Here is a 27,487-nt window from a genome sequence, read left to right as displayed (position 1 = left end):
AGAGACCCCTTCTGCCGAGGCGGGCTTATAGGTAGAGCCTGGATTTCCTGGCTTCCCAGCCGCATTCACATCTCTCTCATCTTTCATCCAGTAGAGGTAAATAACAGCACTCTGAGCTTAGAACAACATGTCTAGCTCCTTTTCTTTAAAATCAGAATCGCTCTCCTGCAGTGGAGTGAGCACAGGAGTGAGGGCACTTGCTATGCATGTGTCTGGATCCAAGTCTGCCCCAGCACGGCTAGTGGTATCCCCTGAGTACCACCAGGAGTGATCCCCAAGTACAGAGCTGATGGGACCTTCCGATTGTTGCCCTGTGTAACCCCTAAATCTCCTGTCTCAACCAATTTTTTTGGAAGGGGGATAAAATAGCTTTTATGGCCATAACAGTTTGATAGGTGGGTGTTTTTTGGATATGTCTAAATCTAGAGGAACAACAGAGATGGTGAGTAATGCAAAAGAAAACAAGTTTAGGATTAAGAATTCTGCCAAGCGTAAATAATTGTTTTATTGTTTACAGTTTTTTTTAAAAAAATGGAGGAAGCAGCATTTTCCCATATTTGGCAGAAATGTAAGGCTAAATGTTGACGTTTACAGGAAGAGAAAATGGGAACCAAAGAGATAATACAGATGCCTGCCTTGCACGGGTCAAGGCCTGTTGTTTCATCCCCAACATCCCGTATGATCCCCCAAGCGCTGCCAGGAGTGATCCCTGAGCACAGAGCCAGGAGTTAAACCCTGAGTACAGCCAGATGTGACCCAGAAACCAAAGAAAAAATATTGTGTATCTACCCCATGCTTTCACTTGCAATATGTCCTTTTCTTTGGTGTCTTTGTATAAAAAAAATACTTGCTGTTAGAAATTCTAAGGTAGTAACGCTGGTCTTTTGGAACAGTTAAATGTCAAATATGATTTGGCCATATTTGTGAGGCTTACCCATTAAGATAATTGAAAATTGACTCAACATTTATTTTCTTTATAATTCTCTTATTGTAGGAACAGAGTATTTTGAAAGAGTTGTAAGTTTTTGGATTTTTTGTTTGTTGGAGAACTTGATTAGCTAGGAAGAGAAGTGTCTCTTTCTGTTTGAAGGATATGCCAGAGTTTACTGACTCGCATGGCTTAATCTGAGCATTTACAGAAGTAAACTCACCTAATGGTCTTAATTGCCCTGGAAAAGTAAACTTCAGTTTACCTTGATTAAACAGAATACCACGTAGGATAATTTCTCTTCTGACTGTCTTATCTCTCTGTTTGTCTATCAAGAAAATAAAAGGCCTCTGTTTTGAATGGAAGAGTTATGTTTCATTTCCCTCCCCCCCTTTCTAAATGCCTGTAATCTGATATAAAATGCTTTAAGGACTTAGAACCTAACAAGGGGACATTTGAGATTGCTTTAGTTTTAACTTAAGTTTCTTTTCTTACTAGGGTAATATTATGTGGCAAGCTGATATTTTTATTTTTCTCAACAGCCTTATAGACGAGTACTACTTAGAAGAAGATAAAATTTTGCTTAAGATTCTCTGAGTGTTCTGGTTTAGTGTTTTTTGGGATTTTTTTGGGGGGGTTGAAGTGTGTGTGTGTGTGTGTGTGTGTGTGTGTGTGTGTGTGTGTGTAATGTGCTGAAGGTGATCCCAGGGCCACCAAGCATCAGTCTCAGCCACTTCATTTCCTTTCCATCGGCACGTGGCAGCTGTTTTTAAGTTTCTTTTTTCCTCTAGGTCAATCGATGAGACGTTCAGCTTGGCTGAGGAAACGTGTAGTTCTAATCCAGCCATAGTTCGGCGGAAGAAAATTGCAATTAGCATCATCTTTTCCCTGTGTGAGAAAGAGGAAGCACAGAGGAATTTCCAGGACTTCTTTTTCTCTCATTTCCCCCTGTTTGAGTCTCACATGAACAGACTGAAGAGTGCAATTGAAAAGGTAAATGAAAACAAAGAATGTCGTTAAGTGGCACTTGGAGAAGCAGTCATGGGACTTTTAGAATGGGAGCATCTTGGGGCTGGAGAGATAGTACAATGGTTAGGGCACTTGCTTTGCAGGCAGCCCATCCAGATTTGATCCCCGGTACCCTCTAGGATCTCCCAAGCCTGCTAGGTGCAATCTCTGAGCACAGAGCCCACAAGTAAGCCCTGAGCACCACTGGGAGTTGCCCCCAAGATGGTGTCGCTGTTTTATGTGTCAGGTCACTTTCCTTGAGAAGGGAAACTGTCCTGCAACACGGACAACGTTTGAGGCTAGTGTGTTGACATTTAACTAGTAGGTACTGCATTGCCTTGGGAAAGGAAGTGCTTGCTGGTGATCCTACCTTGAGACTTTTGGTTTTGTAGTACTCTCATGTCATCAGTAAGCCCCGTAAAGAGTTAAAGCGGGATTTCATTTCAGTGAGTGATTTGACTTGTCTTTTCTTCGAATGAAGGCCATGATCTCCTGTCGGAAGATAGCGGAATCCAGCCTCCGCGTCCAGTTTTATGTCAGCCGTCTAATGGAAGCTCTGGGCGAATTCAGGTAAACGGACGGTGTGCGGCACATCCTTCGCAGGGGACATTTCTGGGCGCGTAGCAGTGACACCCACAGCGTGGAGGGGGCGGGGAGCTGCCAGTTCCTTAGCCCTAAGGGAAGCGGGGATCAGATGGAGCCAAAAGCCAGATTCAACTATCAAGGACTCCCACACTGTGCGGCTGTCAGTGCTGGGAGGTTCCCAGCGAGCGGCTGGGGGAAATGAACCGTTGTCAGGGGCAGAGATGTTTCCGTTTGCTCAGACAGTTGTGGCTTCCACTCGGTGTCCTCTTGTGAGTGTCAGGTATTCCCGCTCTGTGATCCCTCTCGTGTGCCTTCGCTGTGGGTTCCTAAGTGATCTAGGTAGTCTGCAGAGTTTTCCCGAAGTCCTGGCACGTGATATCTGGGTGGAAAGCTCAATGCTTCAGGTCAGAGGTGAGCTGCTTTCGGACTGTGATTGAGCAGGGATCGTTGTACCCTTTCTTTCTTTCTTTCTTTCTTTCTTTCTTTCTTTCTTTCTTTCTTTCTTTCTTTCTTTCCTTGTTTTTGGTCACATCCAGAAATGCTCAGGGATTACTCCTGACTCTGCTCTCAGGAATTACTCCTGATGATGCTTGGGGGACCATATGGGATGCCGGGGATTGAACCTGGGTCAACAAGGCAAACACCCTACCTGCTGTACTATCGCTCTATCCCCATCATTGGAACCATTTCTTAGAGCCTGTTTTCTCAGTGGGGAATCAAATCCCGCTGTGAAGGAGTCAGGGGGTAATGAGCCAGAGGATTGCTTCCTAAGAGAGAGAGGGCAGCCTTCCCAGGGTTGAGCATGTGCCCCGAGTTCAAGCCCTGCACCGCTCGCACACCCCTCTTTACACCCCTAAGAGTAGCCCTGGTAGTCTTCAAATGCCACTGAGTGTGAGTGTGACATTCACAAGTCTTTTCTACTCTTCAGACTGCTAAAACATTTTTGGGTGATGTTTAAATTCCGTGCGGGTGAACCCTGTGTGCCCCTTGGAGGCCAGGTCCGAGTTTGGGAATTTATAGATAATGAATTCACTTGGAGGCAGGGCTTTTTCTTGCCTCAGCAGCCTGTCCTCCAGAAGAGGTGACTGGGAAGATTGCTGTGTTGATGTTGGAAGGGCAGGCAGGTGTTGGACATCCCGCTCAGGCAGTGTGTCCCGGGCAGCCCTGAGCAGAACACCCAGCAGGGCTTGAGGGGTCATGCAGTGTCAGGAATCGCTGTCTCCCTCCCCCGACTCAGTAAAACTTTATACAAGAATGGTGACAGATTTTACCTGAAAATGAGGGTTTGTTGTTCTGTGGTTTAAATATTTCATGAAGGATTGCCACATCAATCCACATTATTGTCTTTTTTTTAATTTTAATGATCACCCTTTTATGCTAAAGGATATAGGATATCCAATCATATGTGTGAAACTTTTGTGTCTCTTTATCTTTCTGTCCTGTAGAGGAACTATCTGGAACTTATACTCGGTTCCAAGGATAGCCGAACCCGTGTGGCTTACCATGATGTCTAGCACTTTGGAAAAAACCCAGCTCTGCCAGCGATTTCTCAAGGAGTTTACTTTCCTGATCGAACAGATCAACAAAAACCAGTAAGCTCCGACTCCTGCGAACCCGGTGCGTGCCCCGCACGCAGAGTGCGGGCTGCATACCTCTTCTGGCGTCCACTCCCGTATTTTCTTCCTCTGTCGCCACTAGGTTTTTCGCCGCCTTACTGACCGCAGTGTTGACCTACCACCTGGCCTGGGTCCCGACCGTCATGCCTGTCGACCACCCTCCCGTTAAAGCCTTCTCCGAGAAGCGCACCTCTCACTCGGTCAACACGCTGGCCAAGACGCACCCCTACAACCCTCTCTGGGCACAGCTGGGTTCGTACCTCATTGGGCTGTTCAGAAACTGTCTGGGGGTGCGTTAGGGAAAACGCTCGAAGCCTTGGTTGGTTTTAGCCATCCCGTAGTAGCACTTCACATGTGAATCCTCCTTTTGTGTGTTTGGGGGGTAGATGTAGAGATGGGAGGGGGAGGCAGGGGATGGATGTCCTCTGCTTTTTTTCATGGAGATGGGAGTGGGTGGTTTGGGTGATGCTTGGAGCTTCTTCCTGACTCTGTGGGACCGGGGGTTCCAGGGGTCAAACTAAGGCCCGCCGCATGAAAGCAAGCACTTTATCCTCTTCATGCTCTCTCTGTCTCTCTGTCTCTGTCTCTGTCTCTCTTCCCCTCCCTCCCTCCCTCTCTCCCGCTTTCTTGCTCTCTCCTTTTTCCTTTCTCCCCCTCCCTCTCTTTCTTGCTCTCTCTCCCTTCCTTTCTCCTATCTTCTCTCTCTCTCTCTCTTCCCCTCCCTCCGCCTCCCTCCTTTCCTGTTATGTTTTGCATGTCCCCTGAGACGGATAGGGTGTGCTACCCCCCAACTGAGGACCCAGCAGGATGACCGAATAGGAAAAAAAATTAAAGAAAAAATGAAAAGGCTGTCATTTTATCACCTTAAAAAAAATAATTGGCGCCACACCCGGCGGTGCCCAGGGCTTACTCCTGCACTCAGGTATCATTCTTGGCAGTGCTCAGGGGACCATACGGGATGCTGGGGAACTGTGTGCAAGGCAAATACCCTGTCTACTGTATTATCACCACCTTTTGAGTGTTTGCTTAAATTGGAAACCCTTGCCTCTTTCTCCACGGCTTTCTTCCAGTCAGTTCGTTGGTGGCATTTATTTCCAGAGTTTCACCCTTTGGCACGGTGAAGGAATGTCAGGTTTGTCATTGCTGGTTCTGGAGTCTGGCACCCCAGTTGCATGTCGGGGTTCGGGTGGGAGAGGTGCAGTTCCTGCTCAGCAGGCATGTTAAGTCTGAACCGGCCCCGGGTGAGAGCCGGGTGGTGACGGTAAGAAGCACTCTGCCGGCTTTGGGCGTCCGCTGTGTCTGCGGCTGGCTGTGAAACGTCAGGGGACTCCTTTGAAGTCAGTCGGAGACAGCGCAGCCACGCAGAGGGCAGGCCGTGGGCGCCAGCTCCATGCCGTCGATCAGGGCCCAGTGACTTGACCTCCCGAGCGTCTGTTTTCATCAAAACAGGCTGATAAATAGTTCGTCGCTGCAGTGGGAATTAAATCAGTTCTCACGAACACATTTGTTATTTATGTTGCGGATGAAAATACTATTTAGGGCAGCCCTGAGAGAGACAGAGAGTGAGGGGAAGGGTGGGAATTGTGGGGAGTGCTTAAGGAAGGAAATGTGACAAATGGCATTTTCCAGCCGGGGGGCAGGGGCCAGGCCGAGGAGAGCACGCTGATAGCGCGGGAACGGTGGCTGACGCGGTGAGCCAAGCATGTGCTTAAGTGCTTCTTCACACAGGTTAGTTATGTTCTCAGGCCGGACCATTCACCTCAGCCCTCGCTTTGTGGATGGCAGAGATGTTTTGCCCTGGCGTCCTGGGTTATGAAATGTCTGAGAAGGAGAACACATATTTCGTGGCTAAGGGGACAGTAGGTGAATGTTAATGAATCAGCCGAAGATTTTCTTGGATGGTTCAAAGGGGCTTAATCCAACCAATCAATATTGGGCTGAGGAAAAATTCAGAGCATACCTACCTCACTTGAGCACACAGTTCTTCCCGGGGAAAGACAGCATGGTTGCGCCCGTTACGGAGCAGTATCTTGAGACTGTGGCTCAGTGTTACAGGGCAAGGGGCTGAGTACTGAGGAAGTGGTACTGCGTTCTGCTGCGTCCCCCCACTGACAAACGGTGCTAGGTGAGCAGCGGGCATTGTGTTAGAGAAGTTTATTTATTCACTAGCTAGGCTCCTCCCTGGAAATTCAGTTCATCGAGAGCCACTATGCCATGTGTATGGGACAAGAGGGCAGAGTCCCTTCTGTGATCTGCAGTCCTTTGTCAGGGGCCAGCACGTGTTGTTGAAAGTCTCTGATTCTTCCCTTCCCCAAGCAAGCCAGTCTGGCCGTTGACAAGACCAGTGAGTGGCTGAGGCTGGGTCCGGAGCCTGTGAGGACCAATTTGGAGGACCAGATTGAAAGGATAGTTGTTTCTGTTATTCGGGGGGGGGGGGGGGAACACCACAGGATTTAAAAAAAATTGAGTAACAGTAATAATACTAGTAGCAGTAGTAGAAGCAGCCACAGTAAGTATTCTGCAAGTCACAGTCAGTAGGAAAAAAGCAGTTGCTGGGAATATACAATCATGTGACTGTCATTTGAACCCAGACTCCAAAACTTGATAACAGTAGTAGTAGCAGTAAATAGTCATTACATTGCAGTAGCACTGTAGCACTGTCCTCTTGTTGTTCATCGATTTGCTCTAGCGGGCACCAGTAACGTCTCACAACAAATTGTGAGACTTGTTACTGTTTTTGGCATATCAAATACGTCACGGGTAGCTTGCCAGGTTTTGCCATACGGGCGAGATACTCTTGGTAGCAATAAATGGAAAATATCAGTTGCCGAATATACAGTGTTGAATAAGCAAGAATGCAGATGCAATTTTAATGCAGGCTCACATGCTATGGAAAAGAACCGAGAGTCATTTCAAAGGCTTGACAGAGACCTCTGCTGTGGCTACTTCCTCCTGCTTCTCTGCATTGCTGGGCAGGGACACGAGCTCATGTAGCCAGTCCCTGTGACACTCGGCTCAGCCTCTGCCTGGTGTGTTCTCCGACCTTCCCATGAGTGGCCACTGCCTGGTCGAGGTCACGGAAGCCACTTAGCGGGTCTCGGTCCAATATAATTGGAAATATCAGAGGAGCACATGCCCATTTTGTCAGCTGTTTATCTCAGACGACAGGTGAGGCTGAGGAAAACCTGGGATGGGGACCCACAGCTTGAAAGCCTGTCTCAGACCACTCGTGCAGGGAGTTCCAGCTTGTCTTTTTCTGATGCCGGTGGCTTCAGAGAAAAGCAGAAAAGGTTTTACTCCTTAGGAAAAGCACAGGGGTCCCTCGTGCACATTAACACAAGTTTCAAAACTCTTGACAGTTCCGCCTTGTTTTTCTTCAGAAGGTTACATCACATTATGTCGACTACAGTTGAAATTGTGGGGAAAAAAAATGAAAATGAGAAAATGAAAAAAAAATGATTAGAAGAAAATCCAGCCTTCCATGTTTTAAGAGCTCAAAGTCAAACAGTGCTCCATGTGCCAAATTAGAAAAATGGTTCGGAGTGAGTGAAAATGAGCACCCCGCAAATCACACACACTGTTGGTGGGAATAGAATGACGAGGCCAGGCCTTCCTCTCCACCCTTCTCTGTTTTCTCCCCCTTTCTTTCTCCCTCTGTCTCCATCACCCTTGATGCTGTCACCAGAGCCATTCCCTCCAGGTTCTCAGCGGCTCACTTCCTCTCCATCCATACCCTCATCTCCCCTCTCTGCCTTCTGCGTTTATACTGTTTCTCCTGTATTTTCACTCTCTTCCTCTTCCCTGGCTCCCCCGGGGATCACACGTGTTTGCCCAGTTTCTCTCAGGCCCAGTTCTCTGGCGTTTGGCACCTCTGTCTACTCCCTGTGTTTTTTCTTTCTCCACCCTGCTCTGTTTGCCTCTCTTCCTCCCTGCATCCCTAATTTCTCTGTCCCTGGCTCCTTCCTTGGGTGGGGGGCCTCTATGCCTTGAGGCCCTGTGGGTCTCCTGGCCCTAGCTAAGGTGGCTCATCCTTCCTGCTTTCATGTTTCGTGAAGGCTCTCACCTGCACACACCTTTTACCCCTTGCTTTCTTAAAGTGTTTGTATGTTTCACCTTCACCACCTAATCCAAGTTCAGCCCTGTAATATCTATTCAGTCTCTTCAGAGCAATTCAGTTTATAAAATTTTACTGGTGATTACGAAGGAATCTGTCCTCAGTAACTTTGCCAGTTCAGGACGCACAAATTGACTTCCTGTTCAAGAGCCAGCACATCTAGACTATGGATTGATTTTTTAAAATGTTAAGTGGCGCATGATTTTATGAAATCTGACCCTCAAGTAACAGCCCAGTTCCCGCATACAGCACTCGCATCGCGTAATTTAAGTTGATATAAATTACATTGTCTTCGTCTTTCTTTTACCTTTTCCCACATGCGTAATTATTAAAACACACACTATCAAAAGCTCAAAAGAGGATATTGCTATTCGGGGTGCCAGGTTTTGGATCTGTGATGCTTATCTTTATGAACGTGGAGATTGGGTTAAAGTTGGTTTCCTCCCTCCCATGAATTCCAGGAGTGACCTTGATATCCTGTCACAGTGGGCAAGATGTAATCATAGGGAAATAACCGTCAGAAGCTCGTAGCCAAGAAAGTTTTCTCACGCAGAAATACTAGGCCTGGCATCAGTTATAACTCGGTTATTCTTTTGCGTGTAGCTGATTTCTCAATCGGTCGCTGAAGCCTGAAAGATAATGCCCCATTATCCCGAAGTCTGTGCTTGTTGATGCTTTCTGGCCTGCCTTAACTGTTCTGGGGAGCAGAGCCCTCCCCTGGGGAACATGCTCGCTTGAACAGAGGAACTTCCTGACGGCCCCCAGGGGAAGGGCTTTGTCATGGTTCTCAGAACTTTTTTCCCTGGGTCTTGCCTCACCACTTTAATTAGTTTCATCTCTCTGTGCTGTGACAGCCTCTCTGCCTCCCTCTCGTTCCTATCCTAAGTGGGCTCTGAACTTCCAGACGTCTTATTTTTAACTGTTACCATGTGCCACCTCTCCTTCATGTAGCCTCCTTGCAAGTCTTGACTTGCTGTCGCAACATTCTGATCATTCTTTTAAGCGTGTGTAGGTCAGGGTGGGTTCCTCGGGAGTCCAGAGAAGGCAAAGTCATGAAAAACCCTCAGCACCCTGCCTGCACTGCCGGCCAATGTTGGTTTTTTTGGTTGTCATTATTAATGTTAGCATCTCAGTATGACTTGAATGAGGGTCATCAAGTGCAATAGTAATATGATCAATGTCATCATTTTTTTATTTCGGGGGGCTCCCAAATGGTGTGCGGGGGTGCTGGGGACCACTCCCAGGAATCCAGTTTCATGCTTAGGCACCAGCGGCTTTGTGCTGCTTGGGTCCAGTGACTCTGGGGACACCAGGGCCACACCCAGCAGAGCCTGGGGAGACTCGCCACTTGAGCCAGGGTCAAACTTGGTTCCCGATGGGCGTTCCCTGCCCCCCCCCCCCGCCAACCCCCCTGTGCTCTCTCCCCAGCCCCAAATGTGGCCATTTTAATGGCCCTGCATTTGACAAACGCTTTTGATGAAAAGCTTTAGACTGATGGGACCGCTGACAACATTGGTCCTTTTTCCACATTGAAACCAGATGCGCGTGGTTCCTTGGTCGCTTTCTAATCCGCTCCTCTGGATGTAACTTAAAGCATCAGGCGTTTTTTTTCCCAGTAGAAATTTTCAAGTGTTGCCATGTAAAGAAGGGACTCAAATTCATTATTCACAACTAAAGGATTTTCCTCTCAATCAGTCACTTCTTGGTGCATGCGTGTACGTGTGTGTGTGTGTATGTGTGTGTGTGCATGTGCATTTGCGCGTGTGTGTGTGAGTGTGTGTATGTGTGGGTGTGGGCATGTGCATGTGCGTGTGTGTGCACATGCGTGTGAGTACGCATGTGTGTTTGTGTGCGTGTCTGTGTGTGTGAGTGCGCATGTGTGTGTATCCTGAGAGCATTGCCCCCAAGATCTATTATCCCGGGGTTTCTCTGAAAAGTCTCGACCACTGTAGGTTCCGAGTGACCGTCCGTGATTGGTCTGATGTGTGATCAGTTCTGGCTTTCGCTGGCCCACCCGGGGAACTGCAGGGAGGGGAAACTAAGCCACACAGCAGAAGTGGGGTTCTCTAGCCCTGGACCCCAGCATCCAGAGCTGTGGGCTATAGCTGAGAGACCCACTTCCTGTGGTTGAGGCAGAGCCAAAGCACGGTCACCCTGGCCGGTTCCCTTTTGGCTTCAAGAAAGCACCAGAAGCAGCAGGCCGAGCAGGGGACTAGGTCCTCTGACTTTCCCCTGCGCTGGCCACGCTGACCTCAGCCCCGTGTCTGCTCTCCTCGGCAGGCGACCTCTATGGGGCCATCGGCTCTCCGGTCAGGCTGACCCGCACGGTGGTGGTGGGCAAGCAGAAGGACCTGGTGCAGCGCATCCTCTACGTCCTCACCTACTTCCTCCGCTGCTCCGAGCTGCAGGAGAACCAGCTGAGTTGGAGTGGGCCTCCCGGCGACGGCGACCCGGCGCTGAACGGGAGCAAGATCACCACCGCCCTGGAGAGGGGCGAGGTGGAGGAGTCGGAGTACGTGGTGGTGACGGTGAGGAGCGAGCCCGCCCTCCTCCCCCCGATTCTGCCGCCCACCCCTGGGCCCGAGGGGCCAGCTGGGACCTCAGAGGGCGCGGACACGAGAGATCCGTGCCCCAGAGCCGACAGAGAAGGGGACAAGAGGCCGGAGCTGAGCGCCGAGGCCTGCGACCCCGGCTCTTCGGAGCCAGAGCCTGGCCACCCTCAGAAACTCTGGGATGTGTTCTGTGGGGAAGGTACCCAAGAGGCAGGGCCAGAGGATGCCGGGGGGGTCCCCAGCTGTGAGTCCCCAGGGGTGTCAGGACGGACCACCCCGTTGCAGACTGTCAGCCAGGGCCACCGAGAAGACCTGCCCAAGAAAGTCCCAGAGCGCTCAGGGGCTCGGCCTTGCCCAGACTGGCGTCCCCAGGTGGCGCTGCCCGTGGAGAAGGTGACCTTCCAGATCGGCAGCTCCATCTCGCCGGAGTCGGACCTGGAGAGCCGCGCCCGGAAGATGGAGGCGCTGCTGCGGGGCCAGGGACCACAGCCCGCGGCCACCCCAGGCCGGGCCGGTTCCTGCCTGCAGAATGCACTCAGTGACAGGTGCGATTGTGCACCTGATGGGCCTTTCCCCGAGGACGGTGGCGCTCGGACTGGGACGGCCGCCGATGCCGTGTGGCAGCCCAGCCAGCCTACCCCAAGGGAGCGGACGGCAGGAGCGGCCCCAGAGGCCGCCCAAGGCATATCCATGCAGGAGGCCAGGGGACAGTCGGTGGCCGCCCCGCGCAGGTGTGCCCAGCGGGACACGGGCTTCTCAGCCGCCGCTCGCGTCCCCCGTGGGGAGGCCACCAGGAAGGCCAGGGACATGCCCCGGAACGAGAGCTCGGACAGTGCCCTGGGGGACAGTGATGATGACGCCTCTGCCTCTGCCCCACTGGACCCTGGCCTTGGTGACCTCGCTGAAGGAGCTGCAGAAGTGGAGCTGCCCCTGCCGAGGTAATGCTGGCCGACTGGACGGTGAGGTGGCATGGGCAGGCTGGGAAGTGGTGGCCTGGGTCCAGGTGCTGTTCCCTTCAACCCACCCATTTCCATGGTGACATTGACGACTGCCAGAGGTTTGCCACACTGGCCTTTGTTTGATTGTGTGTGTGTGTGTGTGTGTGTGTGTGTGTGTGTGTATCCCCCTCCGCTCCCACCCCTGGCAGGATGGGGGGGGGTTGTTTGTTTTTATTGGAATGCTGTGAGATACACAGCCACAGAGTTGTTCATGATCATGTTTCAGTCACACAGTGTCCCAACACCCGTCCTGTCACCAGTTGTACCACCACCCATGTCCCCAGTTTCCCTCCTGCCACCCCCACCCCCTGCCTGCCTCCATGATAGGTAACTTTTCATCTTTTTTGTTTTTTCTCTCTCGCTCTCTTTCCTTCTGAGCCTTATGTTTTGCAGTCCAGGCTCTGAGAGCTTATCATGTCGATCCCGTTACCTGCTCTCAGCACTCAAGTTCTTGTGCACCGTGATCATTTCCACCTCCCGTTGTCACAGTGCTCCCTTCTCTACCTCAACTGCCCTCCCCCACCCTCCCACTTGTGGCAAGCTTCCAATCGTGGGCCAGTCCCCGCCAGCATGTCTTAAGTGTCACCAAACCCGATCTTTCAGCGAGCCTGGTGAGCGTCTGTGCAAGGAGACGAGCGGGTCCCTCTGCAGCCCCGGTGTCACTCTGGGGGCCCTGGCTTCCCTGTCCTGGGCAGTGCGTGGCTTCAGCGCTGGTGGGTCACACTTGTCTCACAGCACCTCTCCCGCTGCTTGGGCCACGGGGCTTGGCGGGGAGCAGCCATCGGCCTTAACGCACCATCGGGTCGATTAGCTGCTCTAGGAATGATGGGGAACTGTGAATGGAGATTCCTTCTTCTTTCCCTGGCCCGGCCACCACCCCATGAAGCTCTGCAGAGCTCTGGAGGCTGGAGTTTTGACCCAACCTGGCATTTTCTTCCTTCTCTGCCTGGTGGGTGTTTGAGAGGATGCACAAGCCTCGAGCCTTCCATCACCACAGTGCCCCTCCCCCATCCCCTCTGCCTTGTATTTCTCTTCCCACTTACCAGCCGATTGCCTGAACAGACCACCTTTTTCTTTCCTTTTCTTTCTTTCTTTTTTTCTTTTTTTCCAATTCTGAGTAATTGGAGGGCTGGAGAGGTAGCACAGTGGTAGGGCGTTTGCCTTGTGTGCAGCCGGCTTGGCCGAGCCAGGTTCAATTCCTCCGCCCCTCTCGGAGAGCCTGGCAAGCTACCAAGAGTATTTTGCTCGCACAGCAAAGCCTGGCAAGCTACCCGTGATGTATTTGATATGCCATACACAGTAACAACAAGTCTCACGATGGAGACGTTACTGGGCCCGCTCGAGCAAATCGATGAATAACGGGAGGACCGTGACCGTGACTGAGTAATTGGAAGATTTTATCCCACTTGTCATGCAGGAAAAGGCAGACATTTCCAATCGGATGTGTAAATAGGCCAATACTATTTCCCTCTTCCTCCCCCCCAGGTCTCAGAGCATCAGTAGCCTGAATGTGAGAAACTTTGGGCGCTCTCTGCTGGCGGGGTACTGCCCCACCTACATGCCGGACTTGGTGCTCCACGGGACCAGCAGCGACGAGAAGCTGAAGCAGTGCCTGGTGGCCGACCTGCTCCACACAGTGCATGTGAGTGACCCAAGGGGGCATCTTTGGCTGCTGAGAGTGTGCCAGCCCGTGGGCCTCAAAAGGCCAGGAATGGCAGCACCGCGCCTGGAGAGTCTGGCGAAGGGATTCTTTTTTTTTCTATTTGTGTCATACCCAGCAATGCACAGGGGTCACTCCTGGCTCATGCACTCAGGAATTACTCCTGGCGGTGCTCAGGGGACCATATGGGATGCTGGGTATTGAACCCGGGTCATCCGTGTGCAAGGCAACCGCCCTCCCCGCTGTGCTATCAATCCAGCCTCCCGAAGGGATTATTCACAGGGAGGGGGGCAGGGTGACCGGAACCAACAGGGATCAGCAGAGGCCGGAAGCCAGGACCATGCACCTGGGCCTGGAGGGGGCACGGGAGGAAAAGTGGCTGGGGGCTGGAGGAGGTGGGCCTGGTGGAAGGAGCAGGGGCTCGGGTGCCGCCATGCCCTCTCCTCCACCCCTCACACCCCCCTCAGACCTCACACTGGCTGAGCACAGCTGGAGGGCAGAGAGCAACATCGTAGCTGATGCAGTTAACAGTCCTGCCATCTCTGTCCAGGGGTCGACCTCAGGAGGTCTCGGTCAGGCAGAGGATGGATGGGGGCAGGTGGGAGGCGCAGAGAGGGGCTGGGCGCACCGCACCACACAGATGGCCAGCCAGTTAGTTCCATGCCGTCACGGGGAGGACCGCGGGGCTGTCACATATGGTTCGCGTTTTCTCCTTCCCTCTCCCAGTCCCTGAGCATGATTGATGGAGCTGGCTTGCCGCTCAGATCACTGTGCCGGCGGCGCGAGGATGCCGGAGGAAAGAGCTAACAAGTCTTGCTGGAAAAATCGCCTGGTTGGTTGGTGGCTGTCCCCAAGTCCAGTGTGACAGTCACAGAGCAGGGGAGGGAAAGCATGACAGGCTCACAGTCCAGCTCTGACGGGGCTGCTAGGCGCAGGCAGGGGGCAGGCGAACAGCGACTCGCCTTGGGCAGCCGTGTGTGTCTTACGCAAGGGGGGAAAAAGTCCTCCTGCAACTTGGCTCCTTGCCTATCTCCTCACCAGACAAGTATTTCTGCAGAGGTGGGACCGAAGGCTTTGATGTTGTCTTTGGCCCTGAGCATCTCCTTTTGTCAAGACTAAACATTCTTTGGGCGCAGGCTAAACAGGCGGAGGGTATTTGTGGGAAATGGTGAGAAAAGGCCCGCAGTCGTGGAGCAGATGTCCTCAGGAGCTCCCTTAAAGGGGGAGAGGCTGCACCCCAACGTTTCCGGCCCGCGCCCTGCGATGTGGGGAACAGCTCCTCACCGGCGTAGTCAGTCAGTCTTGGCCTAGGAGGGACGGCACTGAGGTTGCTTTTGTCATTCCAAGGAATGCCCTCGCCGTTTATTTGTGGAGTCTTGAGCTCTTGAGACTTTTGTGTGCACACTCTATGCTTGTTTTTCCACGGTCCGTACGGAGGTGACCTTAGCGTCAGAACAGTGACCCCCTTGTGTGAACAGTCTTCAATCCAGACAGCTGTGCCTGGCAGCCATGTACAGAGTTAAGGAAGAAACTGAGAGGCCCTCCTTCTCGGGCTGCGCCCCAGGTTTACATCTAATAAGCAGAACCCAGGCAACTCTTTTCCTCCCCTCCTGCTGTCAGTTTGATCTCTGTCTCTCTCTGTCTCTCTATCTCTGTCTCTGTTTGTCTGTCTGTCTGTCTGTCTGTCTCTCTCTCTCCTTGGGGGCTGAGGGCACACCTGGTGGTATTGTTCAGGGCCTCTTCCTACAAGGCTGGAATGTGGGGGATTGAACCAGAGTCAGCTGCGTGCAATGCATGTGCCCAGTCCGCTGAACTAGAGCAAGACCTCTGATAGTCAGGTTTCATTTAAAAAAAAAAAGTGTTAATTCAATTAAAGAATCATAATTTACAACATTACTGAGTGATAGCACAGTGGTAGGGCGATTGCCTTGCACGTGGCCGACCCGACAGACCCGGGTTTGATTCCTCCGCCCCTCTCGGAGAGCCCGGCAAGCTACCGAGAGTATCTCGCCCACACGGCAAAGCCTGGCAAGCTCCCCGTGATATATTCAATATGCCAAACACAGTAACAACAAGTCTCACGATGGAGACGTTACTGGGCCCGCTTGAGCAAATCGATGAACAACGGGAGGAGAGTGACAGTGTCTGATAGTTGAGTTTTAGGCAGACAGTGTTTGAACACCACCCCCTCCCCCCCACCCCGTGTCCCCTCTCTCCAGCACCCCGCCCTTCCTCCCCCACCTGCAGCCTTGGCCGGCAGGTTTCAGAGGCCGGTGGTTGCAGCTTAGATTCTGCGTTTTCGGTGTTGCTGAGCCTGTACCGCTCTCCCTCGTCGCCCGTATAACGGAAGCCTCAACACCCCCATTCCCACATCACTTCCCTTTCTCATCATTCTCAACCCCACCCCACACCCCCCGCCCTTGATTTTTTTCCTGCTCTGTGTTTCTCTTCCCTAAACTCCGGAGTCAAGGGTGACCTCGGCCTCCCTCTTTACCCCAGTGCATTTCTTCATCCACTCATTCTGTACGCCCCTGATGAGATCATCCTGTGTTGGCCTTTCTTTCTCTGGCCTACTTCACTCAGGATGAGCTCTTCCCTTCCAAGAAGGTTGCAGCAAATTGCATGACTTCCTCTTCCTTGCAGCTGTGTAGTGTCCTGTCCGTCTGCTTGCCAAGCACATGGTGCTGCTCACAGGACGTCGCCTTCGAAGCCACGCTGTGCTGCCCGAGCGCCCTCCCCTTGCTCGCCTGCCTGTAGAAATGTGACCCATTGCGTGGTCACCCTCCCTGAATCAATCTGAAAAAGTATTCAGGACTTTTTTTTCTTTCAATATCTGACAACTTGCATGTTGTTTTATTTTTTGATTGAGTCACTGTGAGATACAGAATGATCATGGTCTGGTGTCTGTCACACAGTGTTCCAACACCTGTCCCTCCACCAGTGCACATTTCTCATCACCAATTGTTCCGTTTCCTTCCCGCCACCACCATCCCCAGCCTACCTCTATCCCTCTATAGCAGGCACTTTCTCTCTCTCTCAGATCTCTCTGTCTCTGTCTCTGTCTCTCTCTCTCTCTCTCTGTCTCTCTTTCGCTCACTCTTTCTCTTTCTCTCTCTTTATTCTTTTAGCTTTTTGGGTCAGACCCGGCGATGCACAGGGGTTACTCCTGGCTCATGCACTCAGGAATTACTCCTGGCAGTGCTCGGGGGACCATATGGGATGCTGGGAATTGAACCCGGGTTGGCTGCATGCAAGGCAAACGCCCTACCCGCTGTGCTATTGCTCAAGCCCCATCTCTCTCTCAGTGTGTGTGGTATGCATGTGTATGTGTGTGTTGCGTGTGTGTTGCGTGTGTGTTTTGCGTGGTGTGTGTGTGTGTGTGTGTGTGTGTGTGTGTGTAAGTCTTAGTCTCAGACCCAGTCTGTCTCTCCTTTTGGGAGCATTATGGTTTAAGTTGCTCTTTGTATATATTAGGTTTTCACAGTGATTGTCTCGTGCTAAGATATCTATTATTTGCGAGGGAAAATGCTTTCCTCTCTTTGTATTCCATGCAAATTTTCCATACCTCCTTATTTTTGCTTCCTTTCCTAAAGTGTTTACCGACTGTAACTCTGCCTTTCCTTTCATCTTCCAATCTTCCCAAGAGATGGAAAGTTATTGAGCGTGATAACCTACATGGCATCAAAATACGAGTACATCCGAAGTGCAGCCATGCATGGGTGTGAATGTGGAATTAGGAAAGGTTCATAAGAATATCTTTGGAAGTTTAATACATTATGAATGTATCCAATTAGCCTGAGTGGATTTTTAATTTGACTTGACACATTCATCATTGTGAATTTTGCTTTTGAAGTTCCATTTAAAACTGTCTCCTCAACCTGCAGCTCTGGTTTGCAGCAGTATATAATTAAATTTTTTTTGAAAAGTCTTACTTCAGTTGTCATGTACAAATATTTATTGAAAAATAAATTAGGAGGGCTTTTTTTTAAAAAAAATTATATTGAATTTAGTGTTCCAGAAAGCCTGGTAATTATTTGAATTCTTGAGTACATTTCCACAGAAAGAAGCAAAAATCTAAGAGCTAAAATAATAGCTTATTGAGGATGAAAAGTTCAAGACCAATTGCATTATCCTCACTTGCTTTCAAAAATCTATGTTGTGGATGTTTGTTAGTTTTCAGTATTCAAGCTAGACTTCTTTGAGCTTTGATATTTATAATTGTTTTTAGAGAAGGATTTTTAATAACTGCTTTAAAGAATTGATTTAAATTATTGATCTCTTGTCTAGTCCTATGCATGGTTGGATTGTAATATTTGTCTTGTGTAAACGTGGGTTTTATGGCCCTAATGGAGTTTGTAGAGTTTAGTCTCTCATAGATGGACTGTATTCGAGAACTTCCAATACTAGGAATTTCTTTGGCTGGGGTTGGATTTCAGGGGAAGGAGATTCTCTCTTACAAAAAAATTCTACACTATTCTTATCATTTATTTCCATTTTTATCATTGGCTTACATATGTTAAGATACTGATGACCTTTGACTATTTAAGCACATGTTCTTATTTAGTCCATCTGCTTCTTTTCTGTCATTCAAACTATTTCTCTGTCTTCTAACGTATAGGTTAAACAGCTGCCTTAAATTAAGCTAACGTAATATTTAGTTTCACTTTTTTTCCCCTGCCACCTCTGAATGTGCATTCTTTCCTCTGTTTAACTTTGCACTTTAGATGGTTAAAGGGAGTGGTGGGGAGATGGTTTTTCCTTTCTTCTCTTCTGTGTGTTTGTGTGCCTGTGAATTCTGGCCAGGATGATATTGATCTGACAGTGGGGGTGGGAGGTAGGGTCGGGGGGGATGGTGGCACTTCAAGTATGGAGCTGAGGAAGTTTGCCAAGGCAGCTTGACAATATTGGTGACTTGAGTTCAGGTCTTCATATTATCCACTCATTTGCTAATAGACTGAAGTAAACCTTTTGGCATCACTAAGCCTCAGGGAGGGGAATATGTATTTGAAGAAGAGATGAAATCCAATAAAGCGGTTAAAGGTTCAGACAAACTTGAATTTTAATTGTGGCTCATCCTTAGTAGCTGTGTGGCCTTGGGCAAGTCTCTTTAATTTTTCTCAACACGAGCTTCATCTATGAAACAAGCAGTGCTTATTCTGTAAGTCTGATTTCGAGAGTCTGTGACAAATAATGCAGATGCAGTGTTCGCACAGGGCTTGGTACATCATTAAGTATCTAATAAGTATTAGCTACTAAAATATTGCGTGCAGGGTCAGAGCGATAGCATAGCAGGTAGGGTGTTTGCCTGGCATGCTTCCGACCGATGTTCAACATGGTCCCCCTCCTCCCCTCCACGAGCACTGCCAGTAGTGGTCCCTGAGTACAGAGTCAGGAGTAAGCCCTGAGAACTGCTAGGTGTGGCCCCCCAAACAAAATAAATCAGTGAAATATTTTTATTTTTATGTAGGAGTACTGCAATTTATTCAGCCAAAATCAGTGAAATATTATATGGAAAAGTGCTTTGCAAAAGACAGCTCAGATAGAGAAGGGAACACCAAGTAAAGGATGTTTGCAGGATTCGCCCAGGATGCAAGATGCGTGCTGAAAGTAGATGATCGACCAAACACGATGGCCACTCAATACCTCTATTGCAAACAAATCCCTAAAGGAAAGAGAGAGCAAAAGGGAATGCCCTGCCACAGAGGTGGGGTGGGGTGGGGGGATGGGGTAGGGGGTGGGAGGGCTACTGGGATCATTGATGGTGTTGATGGTGGAGAATGGGCACTGACGGAGGGATGGGTACTTGATCATTATATAACTGAAACCCAAGCAGGAAAATTTGTTAAGTCTACAACTGTACCTCATGGTGTTTCATTAATTAAAAAAAAAGTGCTTTGCAAATGAATTCCCTCAGAAGTACCTATCAGTGATGAAGAAAGAAAAGCTCTCCATACCTTACAAAGAAGTAACAGTGACCACTTTTTCCTTGTGAAATTCCATGAGCTGGCCAAGGCAGATCTTAACTCAGTCGAGAAGGTCATCAAGACCAAAATTAACTTCACAATTCTGTAATTTTTTTTTAAAAACTCGTATTCTAGGGCTTTAGGCAGTTTGCAGGATAATCTATAAAACAAAGTTAGCAGTTGGCTATAACAGTCCCTGTCATTTAATTTCGAGAGCGGCAACAGATTGACTCCAGAAATACCGCGCGGAACTCAGTAGCACAGATAAGGAGCTTTGCTGAAGCTTGACTGTGATGTGTGTTCATGAATACCTAATTAAGCCATGCAAGGAAGGCTATGAAAGAAAAGTCACATCACATGATTAACCGATTACTTCAGCAACACAGACAGCATTGAGTGCCTCAAATCGGCATCCTTTAAATCAATAGTTTTTGCAAAGGAAACATTTGTGAGGGACAAATCTGCACCTCTTACCATTTTTATTTCCCTGTATTGGATAATGTGCATCACTGTATCTTAAAACTAGAATACTGTGACCCCACATGTTTGGGTGTGTGTGTGTGTGTGTGTGTGCGTGTGTGTTGGGGGATCACTGTATCACTGTCATCCCGTTGTTCATCGATTTCCTCGAGCAGGCACCAGTAACGTCTCCATTCGTCCTCGCCCTGAGATTTTAGCAAGTGCCACATTGGAGGCTCCTTCAGGGTCAGGGGAATGAGAACCATCATTGTTACTGGGTTTTGGCATATCGAATACGCCATGGGGAGCTTGCCAGACTCTGCAGTGCAGGCAGGATACACTCAGTAGCCTGTCGGGTTCTCTAAGAGTGAGAACTAGACAATAAGAGTTCGCTTCCGGGAGCTGGGTTTTATAGTCTCTGGGTCTTGGCCGTTGATGGGATTACACGGCGGGGGAGGGGGGGGGCGGGGGAGGGCAGTTGGTGGGTGTAACACCTAGCTACTGGAAGATGGGGGATCTGGGTGGAGGAGGCCCAGTCCCAATCCGAGTAGGCTTGGAGATCTCAGCCCCGGGTCCTGCACACCTGGGTTCCTCTGCCAGTTCCTTCATGCATGAGGCTCATCTGAATGTGTGGAGAGTGGTCTTAAGCATGGCTGTGACTGGTTGCAGAGGTCTTCAGCTGCTGGGGCTCTGCTTGCGGCAGGGAGGGAAACTCAACTCGCCCCCCTCCAAGGGGCCCCGTGAGGACAGCCAGGGCGATGCAAACAGTATTGCTGAGGGGCTACTCCTGGCTTGTTGCTTAAGAGTCACCCCTGGCATTGCTTGAGAGGCAAGCATCTCATCTCCTACCTCCTACACTATCTCTTCAGCCTGCCAACACATTTGTTTTTATGGATAGACGTTTGTTCACCACACACACAAGCATGTATGCTGGGTTTTGATACGCATATGTATTTCTTTCTGTGTGGATTGTAGTTTTTTTTTTAAAAAATTGGGAGGTGAGAATTACTGATATTTCTTAGAAAATACCATCTGTCATTTGAAACATCTCTGATTCTCTTCCCCTCTCACTAGGAACTGTGGCCTTTTTGGGCAGGAGCGATAGCACAGAGGGTAGGTCATTTGCCTTGCACACAGCCGACCCAGCCAACCCAGGTTCAATTCCTCCACCCCTCTCGGAGAGCCTGCAAGCTACTGAGAGTATCTCGCCCGCATGGCAGAGCCTGGCAAGCTACCCGTGACGTATTCGATATGCCAAACACAGTAACAACTGTCACAATGGAGACATTACTGGACCCGCTCGGGCAAATCGATAACAACGGGAGGACAGTGACAGTGACAGTGACTGGGCCCGCTCGAGCAAATCGATGAACAGCAGGAGGACAGAGTGACAGTGCTATAGTGCTGACCTGGCTAATATCCCTTGCCCAGTACCTTTCCCTCTCCCCACTCAGCTAGCACATATTGCAAGCTTTCTGTGACACAGGACACAGGTCTGGTCATTTAGTATTAGGGCTGAAGAATTTTTTTTTTTTTGCTTTTTGGGTAACACTCAGCTCAGGGGTAATGCTCAGGGGTTACTCCTGGCTCTGCGGTCAGGAATTACTCCTGGCGGTGCTCGGGGGACCATATGGGATTCTGAGGATTCGAACCCGGGTTGGCCGTGTGCAAGGCAAACACCCTAATCGCTTCAGCCCCTAGAGCTGAAGATTTTAAATGCTTCAGTTTCCTCAGTATTTAGTTACCCTATTTTTGTTGTTGTTGTTGTTGTTGTTTAATGATGTACCTTTGTCACGCATCTTTACCTGCGTCTTCTTTTGCCTTAGCAGAGTTTGAGCAAACCTCTAGTGGTTTTTGAAGGCCCACTTCAACTGTCCCTTCTTGGCTGAGACCATCCCGGGCACCTCCAGCCATGCTCATCCCAGCCTCCCACCCACTGTTCTCTCCCATGTCTCTAACTCCCACGCGGCCTGCAGGCACCTGGATGCCAAGCAGGGACTTTCCTGGTGCCTGGCACGAAGAGAGCTCAGGGAGCGGGGATGAGTCCCCAGGGGCCAGGCCAGAGGCATGTGCATTTATTTCCGCAGTAAAACTGACGATTATTGTGTCTCTGTATCCTGAAGTGGAGAGAAAGAGCAGATGGTCTTTCCCCGCCCCTCCCCCCACTGAAGTAAAGGAGAGAGTGATGTGTTTATCCCTAATGCTCCTGCTTCTCTTCCTTTTCTTTACCTAGAGGAGAACAAAAAATCTTACTATAGGGCTCTCACTTATCTTACGTGTTATAAGCATTGGGCACATCGAATTTTGATTTTGCAATTATTTTCACCCTCCGCAAACCATTTGACGCTCTCTACCAGTCTCTTAAAAAATCCACTGATCCTCTCTCTCTCTCTCTCTCTCTCTCTCTCTCTCTCTCTGAAGTGAGTCACTTTTTCCTTCTTTTTTTTTGGGGGGGGGGCTCACTCTCAAAAGTGCTCAGGGCTTACTCCTGGCTCTATCCTCAGGGGTCACTCCTCGTAATGATCTGGGAACCATATGGGGTTCCAGGGATCAAACCTGAGTCAGTGCACGTGCCTTGGCCATTGTCCTATCACTCTTGTCCCCCCTTTTTTTTCTCATCTTGAAACTCCCTTTCTGCAGCAAGGGACTGACCTGACAGAGAAGCTGTTCCCGGTGTTACGTAGCATGTCTGCCGAATCTGGGCTGGATCTGGGGGCCAGGCCAGGAAACTTGGGGTTTGCAGCCATAGCACAGGTATGCAGAAGGTCTGAAGATTCCTTCGCAGCCCCCCTTACCACAACCACCTCATCAGATCCACAGGTTCTTCTGTCTTCTCGATGTCTTTGCTCTTCAAGGAGCCTCACTTGTCTGTGGCTGCCGGGGGCCCTGTGCAGTATCCCTGCGTGCAAAATCAGTTTCCCCTCGTCTCCCCCTGACTGCCATATTTCAGGTCTTTAGTGACTGACAGTAAGCCCGTTTCCTCCAGAAGACACATACAACAAATGCTTGCAGATTTAGGATAAGATCATGTAGCTTTTTGTTTTCCTTTTTGGGTCACACCCAGCGATGCACAGGGGTTACTCCTGGCTCTGCACTCAGGAGTTACTCCTGGCAGTGCTCAGGGGACCATATGGGATGCTGGGAATCGAACTCAGGTCGGCCGCGTGCAAGGCAAACGCCCTACCCACTGTGCTATCTCTCCAGCCCCGGATCATGTAGCTTTTGAGGGGACATTTCCATAGATTTTTTTCTCTTGATGAATTCGGAGCCTCTGATGGTGCATCCCGAATGTTCCGGCTCCATGTTTGGCCAGTGGTGGGGCAGGAAGGCTGGAGATGGCTTTTGGGAAGAAGGAGAAGGAGAGTCGGACCCAGAACATTTCCTTAAGAGTTGGAAAATGCTTCCTGAACCCCACTTACATTCTTGGGACTGTGTTAGCGTCTATCTGTAGATACTGGGTGGCTGGAGGGGCCTCTGAGGCAGGATGCTAAGTGAAGTAAGTCAGGCTGAGGACACATCTGACCTCACTGACGTGTTGACTCTAAAACCAAGCAGACTGCCCCCATCAGACTCACTGAGATCAGTATTGTGGTTTCCAGAGGCGGAGAGTGGGGAGCCAGTCATCGGGAGAAATGGCTGGAAGGTACAAACCTGCAGTTGCAAGTAAGCACAGGGGATGTAATGAACATCCTGAGGAGAGAGTGACGCTGGGGTGTGATAAGGTTAGAAGCTAAGCGTCATTCTGAGCCTTCATTGCGAGGGGAACTTGCTTGCCTTCCCTTTCTTGTCTTTGCTTCTAGCTGTATGGAAGAAGGGCTATTGGGTGGACCTACTGTGGTAGCAATTTCAGTCTGCATAGGTCTGACCCTTCTGCTGTATGCCTAAACTCAGAGCATGATTCTCTCAGTGAAATTGGGGGAAACATAATTCAGTGCCCAGAGATCACTTTATTTTTTTTTAAATTTGTTTGTTTGGGGGCCACATCCGGCAGTGCTCAGGGGCTTACTCCTGACTCTGAGCTCAGGGATCACTCCTGGTGGGCTCAGAGGACCATATGGTGTGCCAAAGATTAAACCTGTTGTGGCCGCATGCAACACAACCAATCTAAATCTTGTAGTATCACTCTGACCCCTGAGGAAAATACAACGCTTTAAAAATATATATATAAGAGAGGTGGAAACATTCCAGCAACAGGTTGTCCTCAGTTAATGCAGAGACGCCTCTCTCTCCAATAGTGGCAATGACAGGCAAAACTATTGCCTCTGCCACCCCAGCCCCGTCGTCATAAAGCGACTGTGTGGGAGGAAGTGGGAATCTTTCTGTGCCAGAAACAAATGGAAACGAACACCAGAACCAGAGTGCAGGCTGGTGGAGCAGCCGCCCTCCTCGGTTCTGCCCCGCTGGGGCTGTGCGTTAGATGTTCTGATTCCTCAGTCGGGTAAATCATCAGCAAAACCACTCAGGATGATAGAAGACCAACTGGGAGAAGGTGCCACACTCCCTGAAGAGAAGACATGGCAAGCGATCATCAAGGAGATTGACATCAGGCCAGTAAGATCAAAAGCTCTAGCAGAGACTGTTGTCCTGGGAGGACTTCCTGGAGGAGGACAACTGCATGAGGGAGCCAGAAAGAGCAGGAAAGGGAAAGGTGAGGAGAGAGCAGAGCAGGTGCAGGAACAGGCCTTGCTCAGAGGTGTTTAGAGACTTCTGACCGACTGGGTTGATGAGCGGCTTCTTTTTTTGCGGGGGGGGGGGGGGGGGGGGTGGTCACACCAAATGAGGTGCAGAGGTTACTCCTTGCTTTGCTCTCAGGAATTATTCCTGGTGGTGCTCAGGGAACTATATGGGATGCTGGGAATCGAACCCTGGTGGGCCGTGTGTAAGGCAAACACCCTACCCACTGTATTATCACTCCAGCCCCAACTAGCGTCTTCTTAAGCCAAGACTGTTGCCTTTGCTGCATTGGAGGTTTTGTCTGTCTCTGGCTTAAATGGCTGTCGGGGAGTCCATGGTTAGTGTTTGGTAAAAGCATTATTTTCCAGGACTTTAGACACAGTGGGTGATAATGAGACACCTTTTCTCGGAATGGTGGTGGGACAATTTTTGCAGTGTGGTCAGTGTGTCAGCTCCCCGTGGGTGACCCTCATCCACCCAGAGGCCATCGTTAAGTGGCTTCCGTTATGCCCATGAGCTTTCTATCCCGGTAGATGCCTCAACCAACAGAGTCCTGCTGCGAAGGTGAACTTCACAGCGTGAATCATCTGCGTTTCTTTGTGTGGCTAATGAAGGGCTTTACTTCACAGCCAAGGGAAGACTGATATTATGCTATCACACAGAGTGAGAAATCCTGGCGAGCTGGCATTCTGTCATGAAGTTTAGCTTAATTAAAGTGATAAAACTTACCAGACACCCTGAATAGCAAATTGACTGATTAGCAAATTGACGCGCAAATGAAGCCAAAGAAACGTTTTTTTTTTCCATCTAGAATATGTCAGAGAATAATAATAATAGTAAAAAAATAACCACAAAGGGAGGGTCTTCCGCTCACCTGAGCCATTAGTCACTGACTCCCTTTGTGTTGAAAAGAGGCCCCCTGGGGGGGGGGGGGCTGGAGCGATAACACAGCAGGTAGGGTGTTTGCCTTGTAAGAGGCCAACCTGGGTTCGATTTCCAGCATCCCATATGGTCCCCTGAGCACCGCCAGGAGTAATTCCCAAGTGCATGAGCCAGGAGTAACCCCTGTGCATCGCCGGGTGTGACCCAAAAAAAGCAAAAAAAAAAAAAAAAGACATGCAAAGAGGCTACCTGAGACCCAGCCTGCTTTCCTGTGGACTTCAAGGTCCCCAGTCTGTCCCTGCACTGCTCGGGTAGGCTGCAGCTCTCTGAAGACAGTTCGTGGAGAGCAGTGGGCTCTCAGCTGCCAGTGCCCACTCTGGAGATGAGCTGTCCCTCGCTGATCTCCTCAAAAATGTTCCTGCCCCGTCCGTGCTGGTCAGTGCCGGCACCGTCATGGAAGCGTGACTGCCTGGCAAGGGTGACTTCAGGGTGACTTCTGTCTGTGTTCACCTGAGACCTGTACTCACACCTCTTGCAGTTTTCTAGGCATTTCCTCTGTGACAGGATCCTAGGATTAGAAAGGAGAGGCCTGGCAGACGAAACGTGTGACTGAACACCGACGTTCTATGTTTGGCATGCCAAGATCCTGTCTGTGTTGTCGCCGGTGTTCCTGTCTGGGGAGCAGGAACAAAGGCCAGGTGGATGGACAGAGAGCACATATGGGAAGTACATGTGACTACATGATACTCTCCTGCTCTCGAGTTAAAAATAGGTGATCGTGTGGACTCTTAGTCATTTAAATGCTGTATGGGAAAGAGAAAGGCGTTAGTAATTGTGCAGATGACTTAATAGGAACTGGATTGAATCCAAGATTGAAGACATCTGTGTAGAGAGTTGTTCAACATGGCCAGATATTTCGCACAGGCTTGAGTATCTTTGTTGTGCGTGTGTCAGAGGTTGCAGAAGAAAAATAAAATGTGATTTCTCTCTTGAGCTTCGTGTAGGCAGCCACTGTGTCGACACAAAACATAAGCTTGAGAACCAGGTAACGTGGCAGTGGATCAAATCCCAAAGTAGGTCAGTAAAGGCTCTCAGAAGTCAAAGAATGAAGGAGGGGAGCCTTGTAGAGGTCAAAGGGGGAACCCAGGCCTCCTTGAAGGGTTGGAGCATTTAAGATTGCAACGGAGGCGTTCTGGGAAGAGTCTGGGGGAATGGTTATAACTGGGTGGGAAGGAAGAGGTCATATCTGTATAGGTAAAGATGTACCCAGACTGAGAGCTTTTTTAAGCGTGGAAAGAAGAAAAGGCCTGAACCTAAGTGTTGGCATGATGTGTGCTAGAGTACTTTTTTGAGCTCGTGGGGGCAGTGATCTATTATTTTTTGAGGTTGGGGGGATTGGATAAAGTTCATTAACATGACCAATACCCACCATCTGTCCACAGTCTCACTCTTGGTGGGGTCTAGGCTTGAGGTTTGAGTGGATGTCATTGAAACAGAAGGGTTGGCATAAGAGAATTGGACAAATGTTTGAATACTTAATAGACCTTATTCACTGTACTGCATGTTTTGTATATATTTTACTCAGAAACCCCCCGTGAGTTAAATCATACAGAAACTGCAAATTAAATACGACCAGATTTTACAGGCACAGACGTGGAGGCCCAGGCTCGTGAGTTGGCAACTTCTCACTGCCAACACGTGGCTGCATTCGAGGCTGATCTTATCTGCCTTAAGCAACCTCTATGTTTGGTCACTGCCCTTTGTTGCAACCAGAGAACCCCGGCTCAGCCGAGGATGCAAACCATGTAGGCATTTCTTGTTCTTCCGTAGTGTAAATTTAGCAAAAATCACATGTACGTGAGCCCGGCCACCATGTTTTATACTCCCGCTCCCACTGGTGTAGAACCTCAGAATGTGTCAGGCATCTGAGAGTCCCAGGAATCAGGACTGCAGATCTTTATTTAGTAGGCTATGAATGAATTAGATTTATTCTGTTGTTTCTCCAAAATGTAATAGCTAGAGAATATTGGGAAACCTTTCAAGATCTA

The 27,487-nt window shown here is 49.7% G+C and overlaps 1 protein-coding gene across 2 annotated transcripts in view; it reads left to right on the top strand.

The window, feature by feature from the left end:
* FNIP2 (folliculin interacting protein 2) overlaps positions 1–27,487 on the top strand; it is a 136,196-nt gene that overhangs the window by 93,067 nt on the left and 15,642 nt on the right. For both annotated transcript variants that reach the window (XM_056118965.1, XM_056118964.1), the window contains 6 exons: positions 1,720–1,921; positions 2,418–2,506; positions 3,967–4,113; positions 4,220–4,389; positions 10,532–11,741; positions 13,287–13,443. In XM_056118965.1, coding sequence (XP_055974940.1) covers positions 1,720–1,921; positions 2,418–2,506; positions 3,967–4,113; positions 4,220–4,389; positions 10,532–11,741; positions 13,287–13,443 — 1,975 coding nt within the window. The remainder of the gene's footprint in view (positions 1–1,719; positions 1,922–2,417; positions 2,507–3,966; positions 4,114–4,219; positions 4,390–10,531; positions 11,742–13,286; positions 13,444–27,487) is intronic.

This window comes from Sorex fumeus, unplaced genomic scaffold (genome assembly GCF_029834395.1).
Source record: "Sorex fumeus unplaced genomic scaffold, SorFum_2.1 ptg000039l, whole genome shotgun sequence".
NCBI classification, from domain to species: domain Eukaryota; kingdom Metazoa; phylum Chordata; class Mammalia; order Eulipotyphla; family Soricidae; genus Sorex; species Sorex fumeus.
The sequence above is the reverse complement of the archived record's forward strand: the minus strand, read 5'-3'. Positions and strand labels throughout refer to the sequence as shown.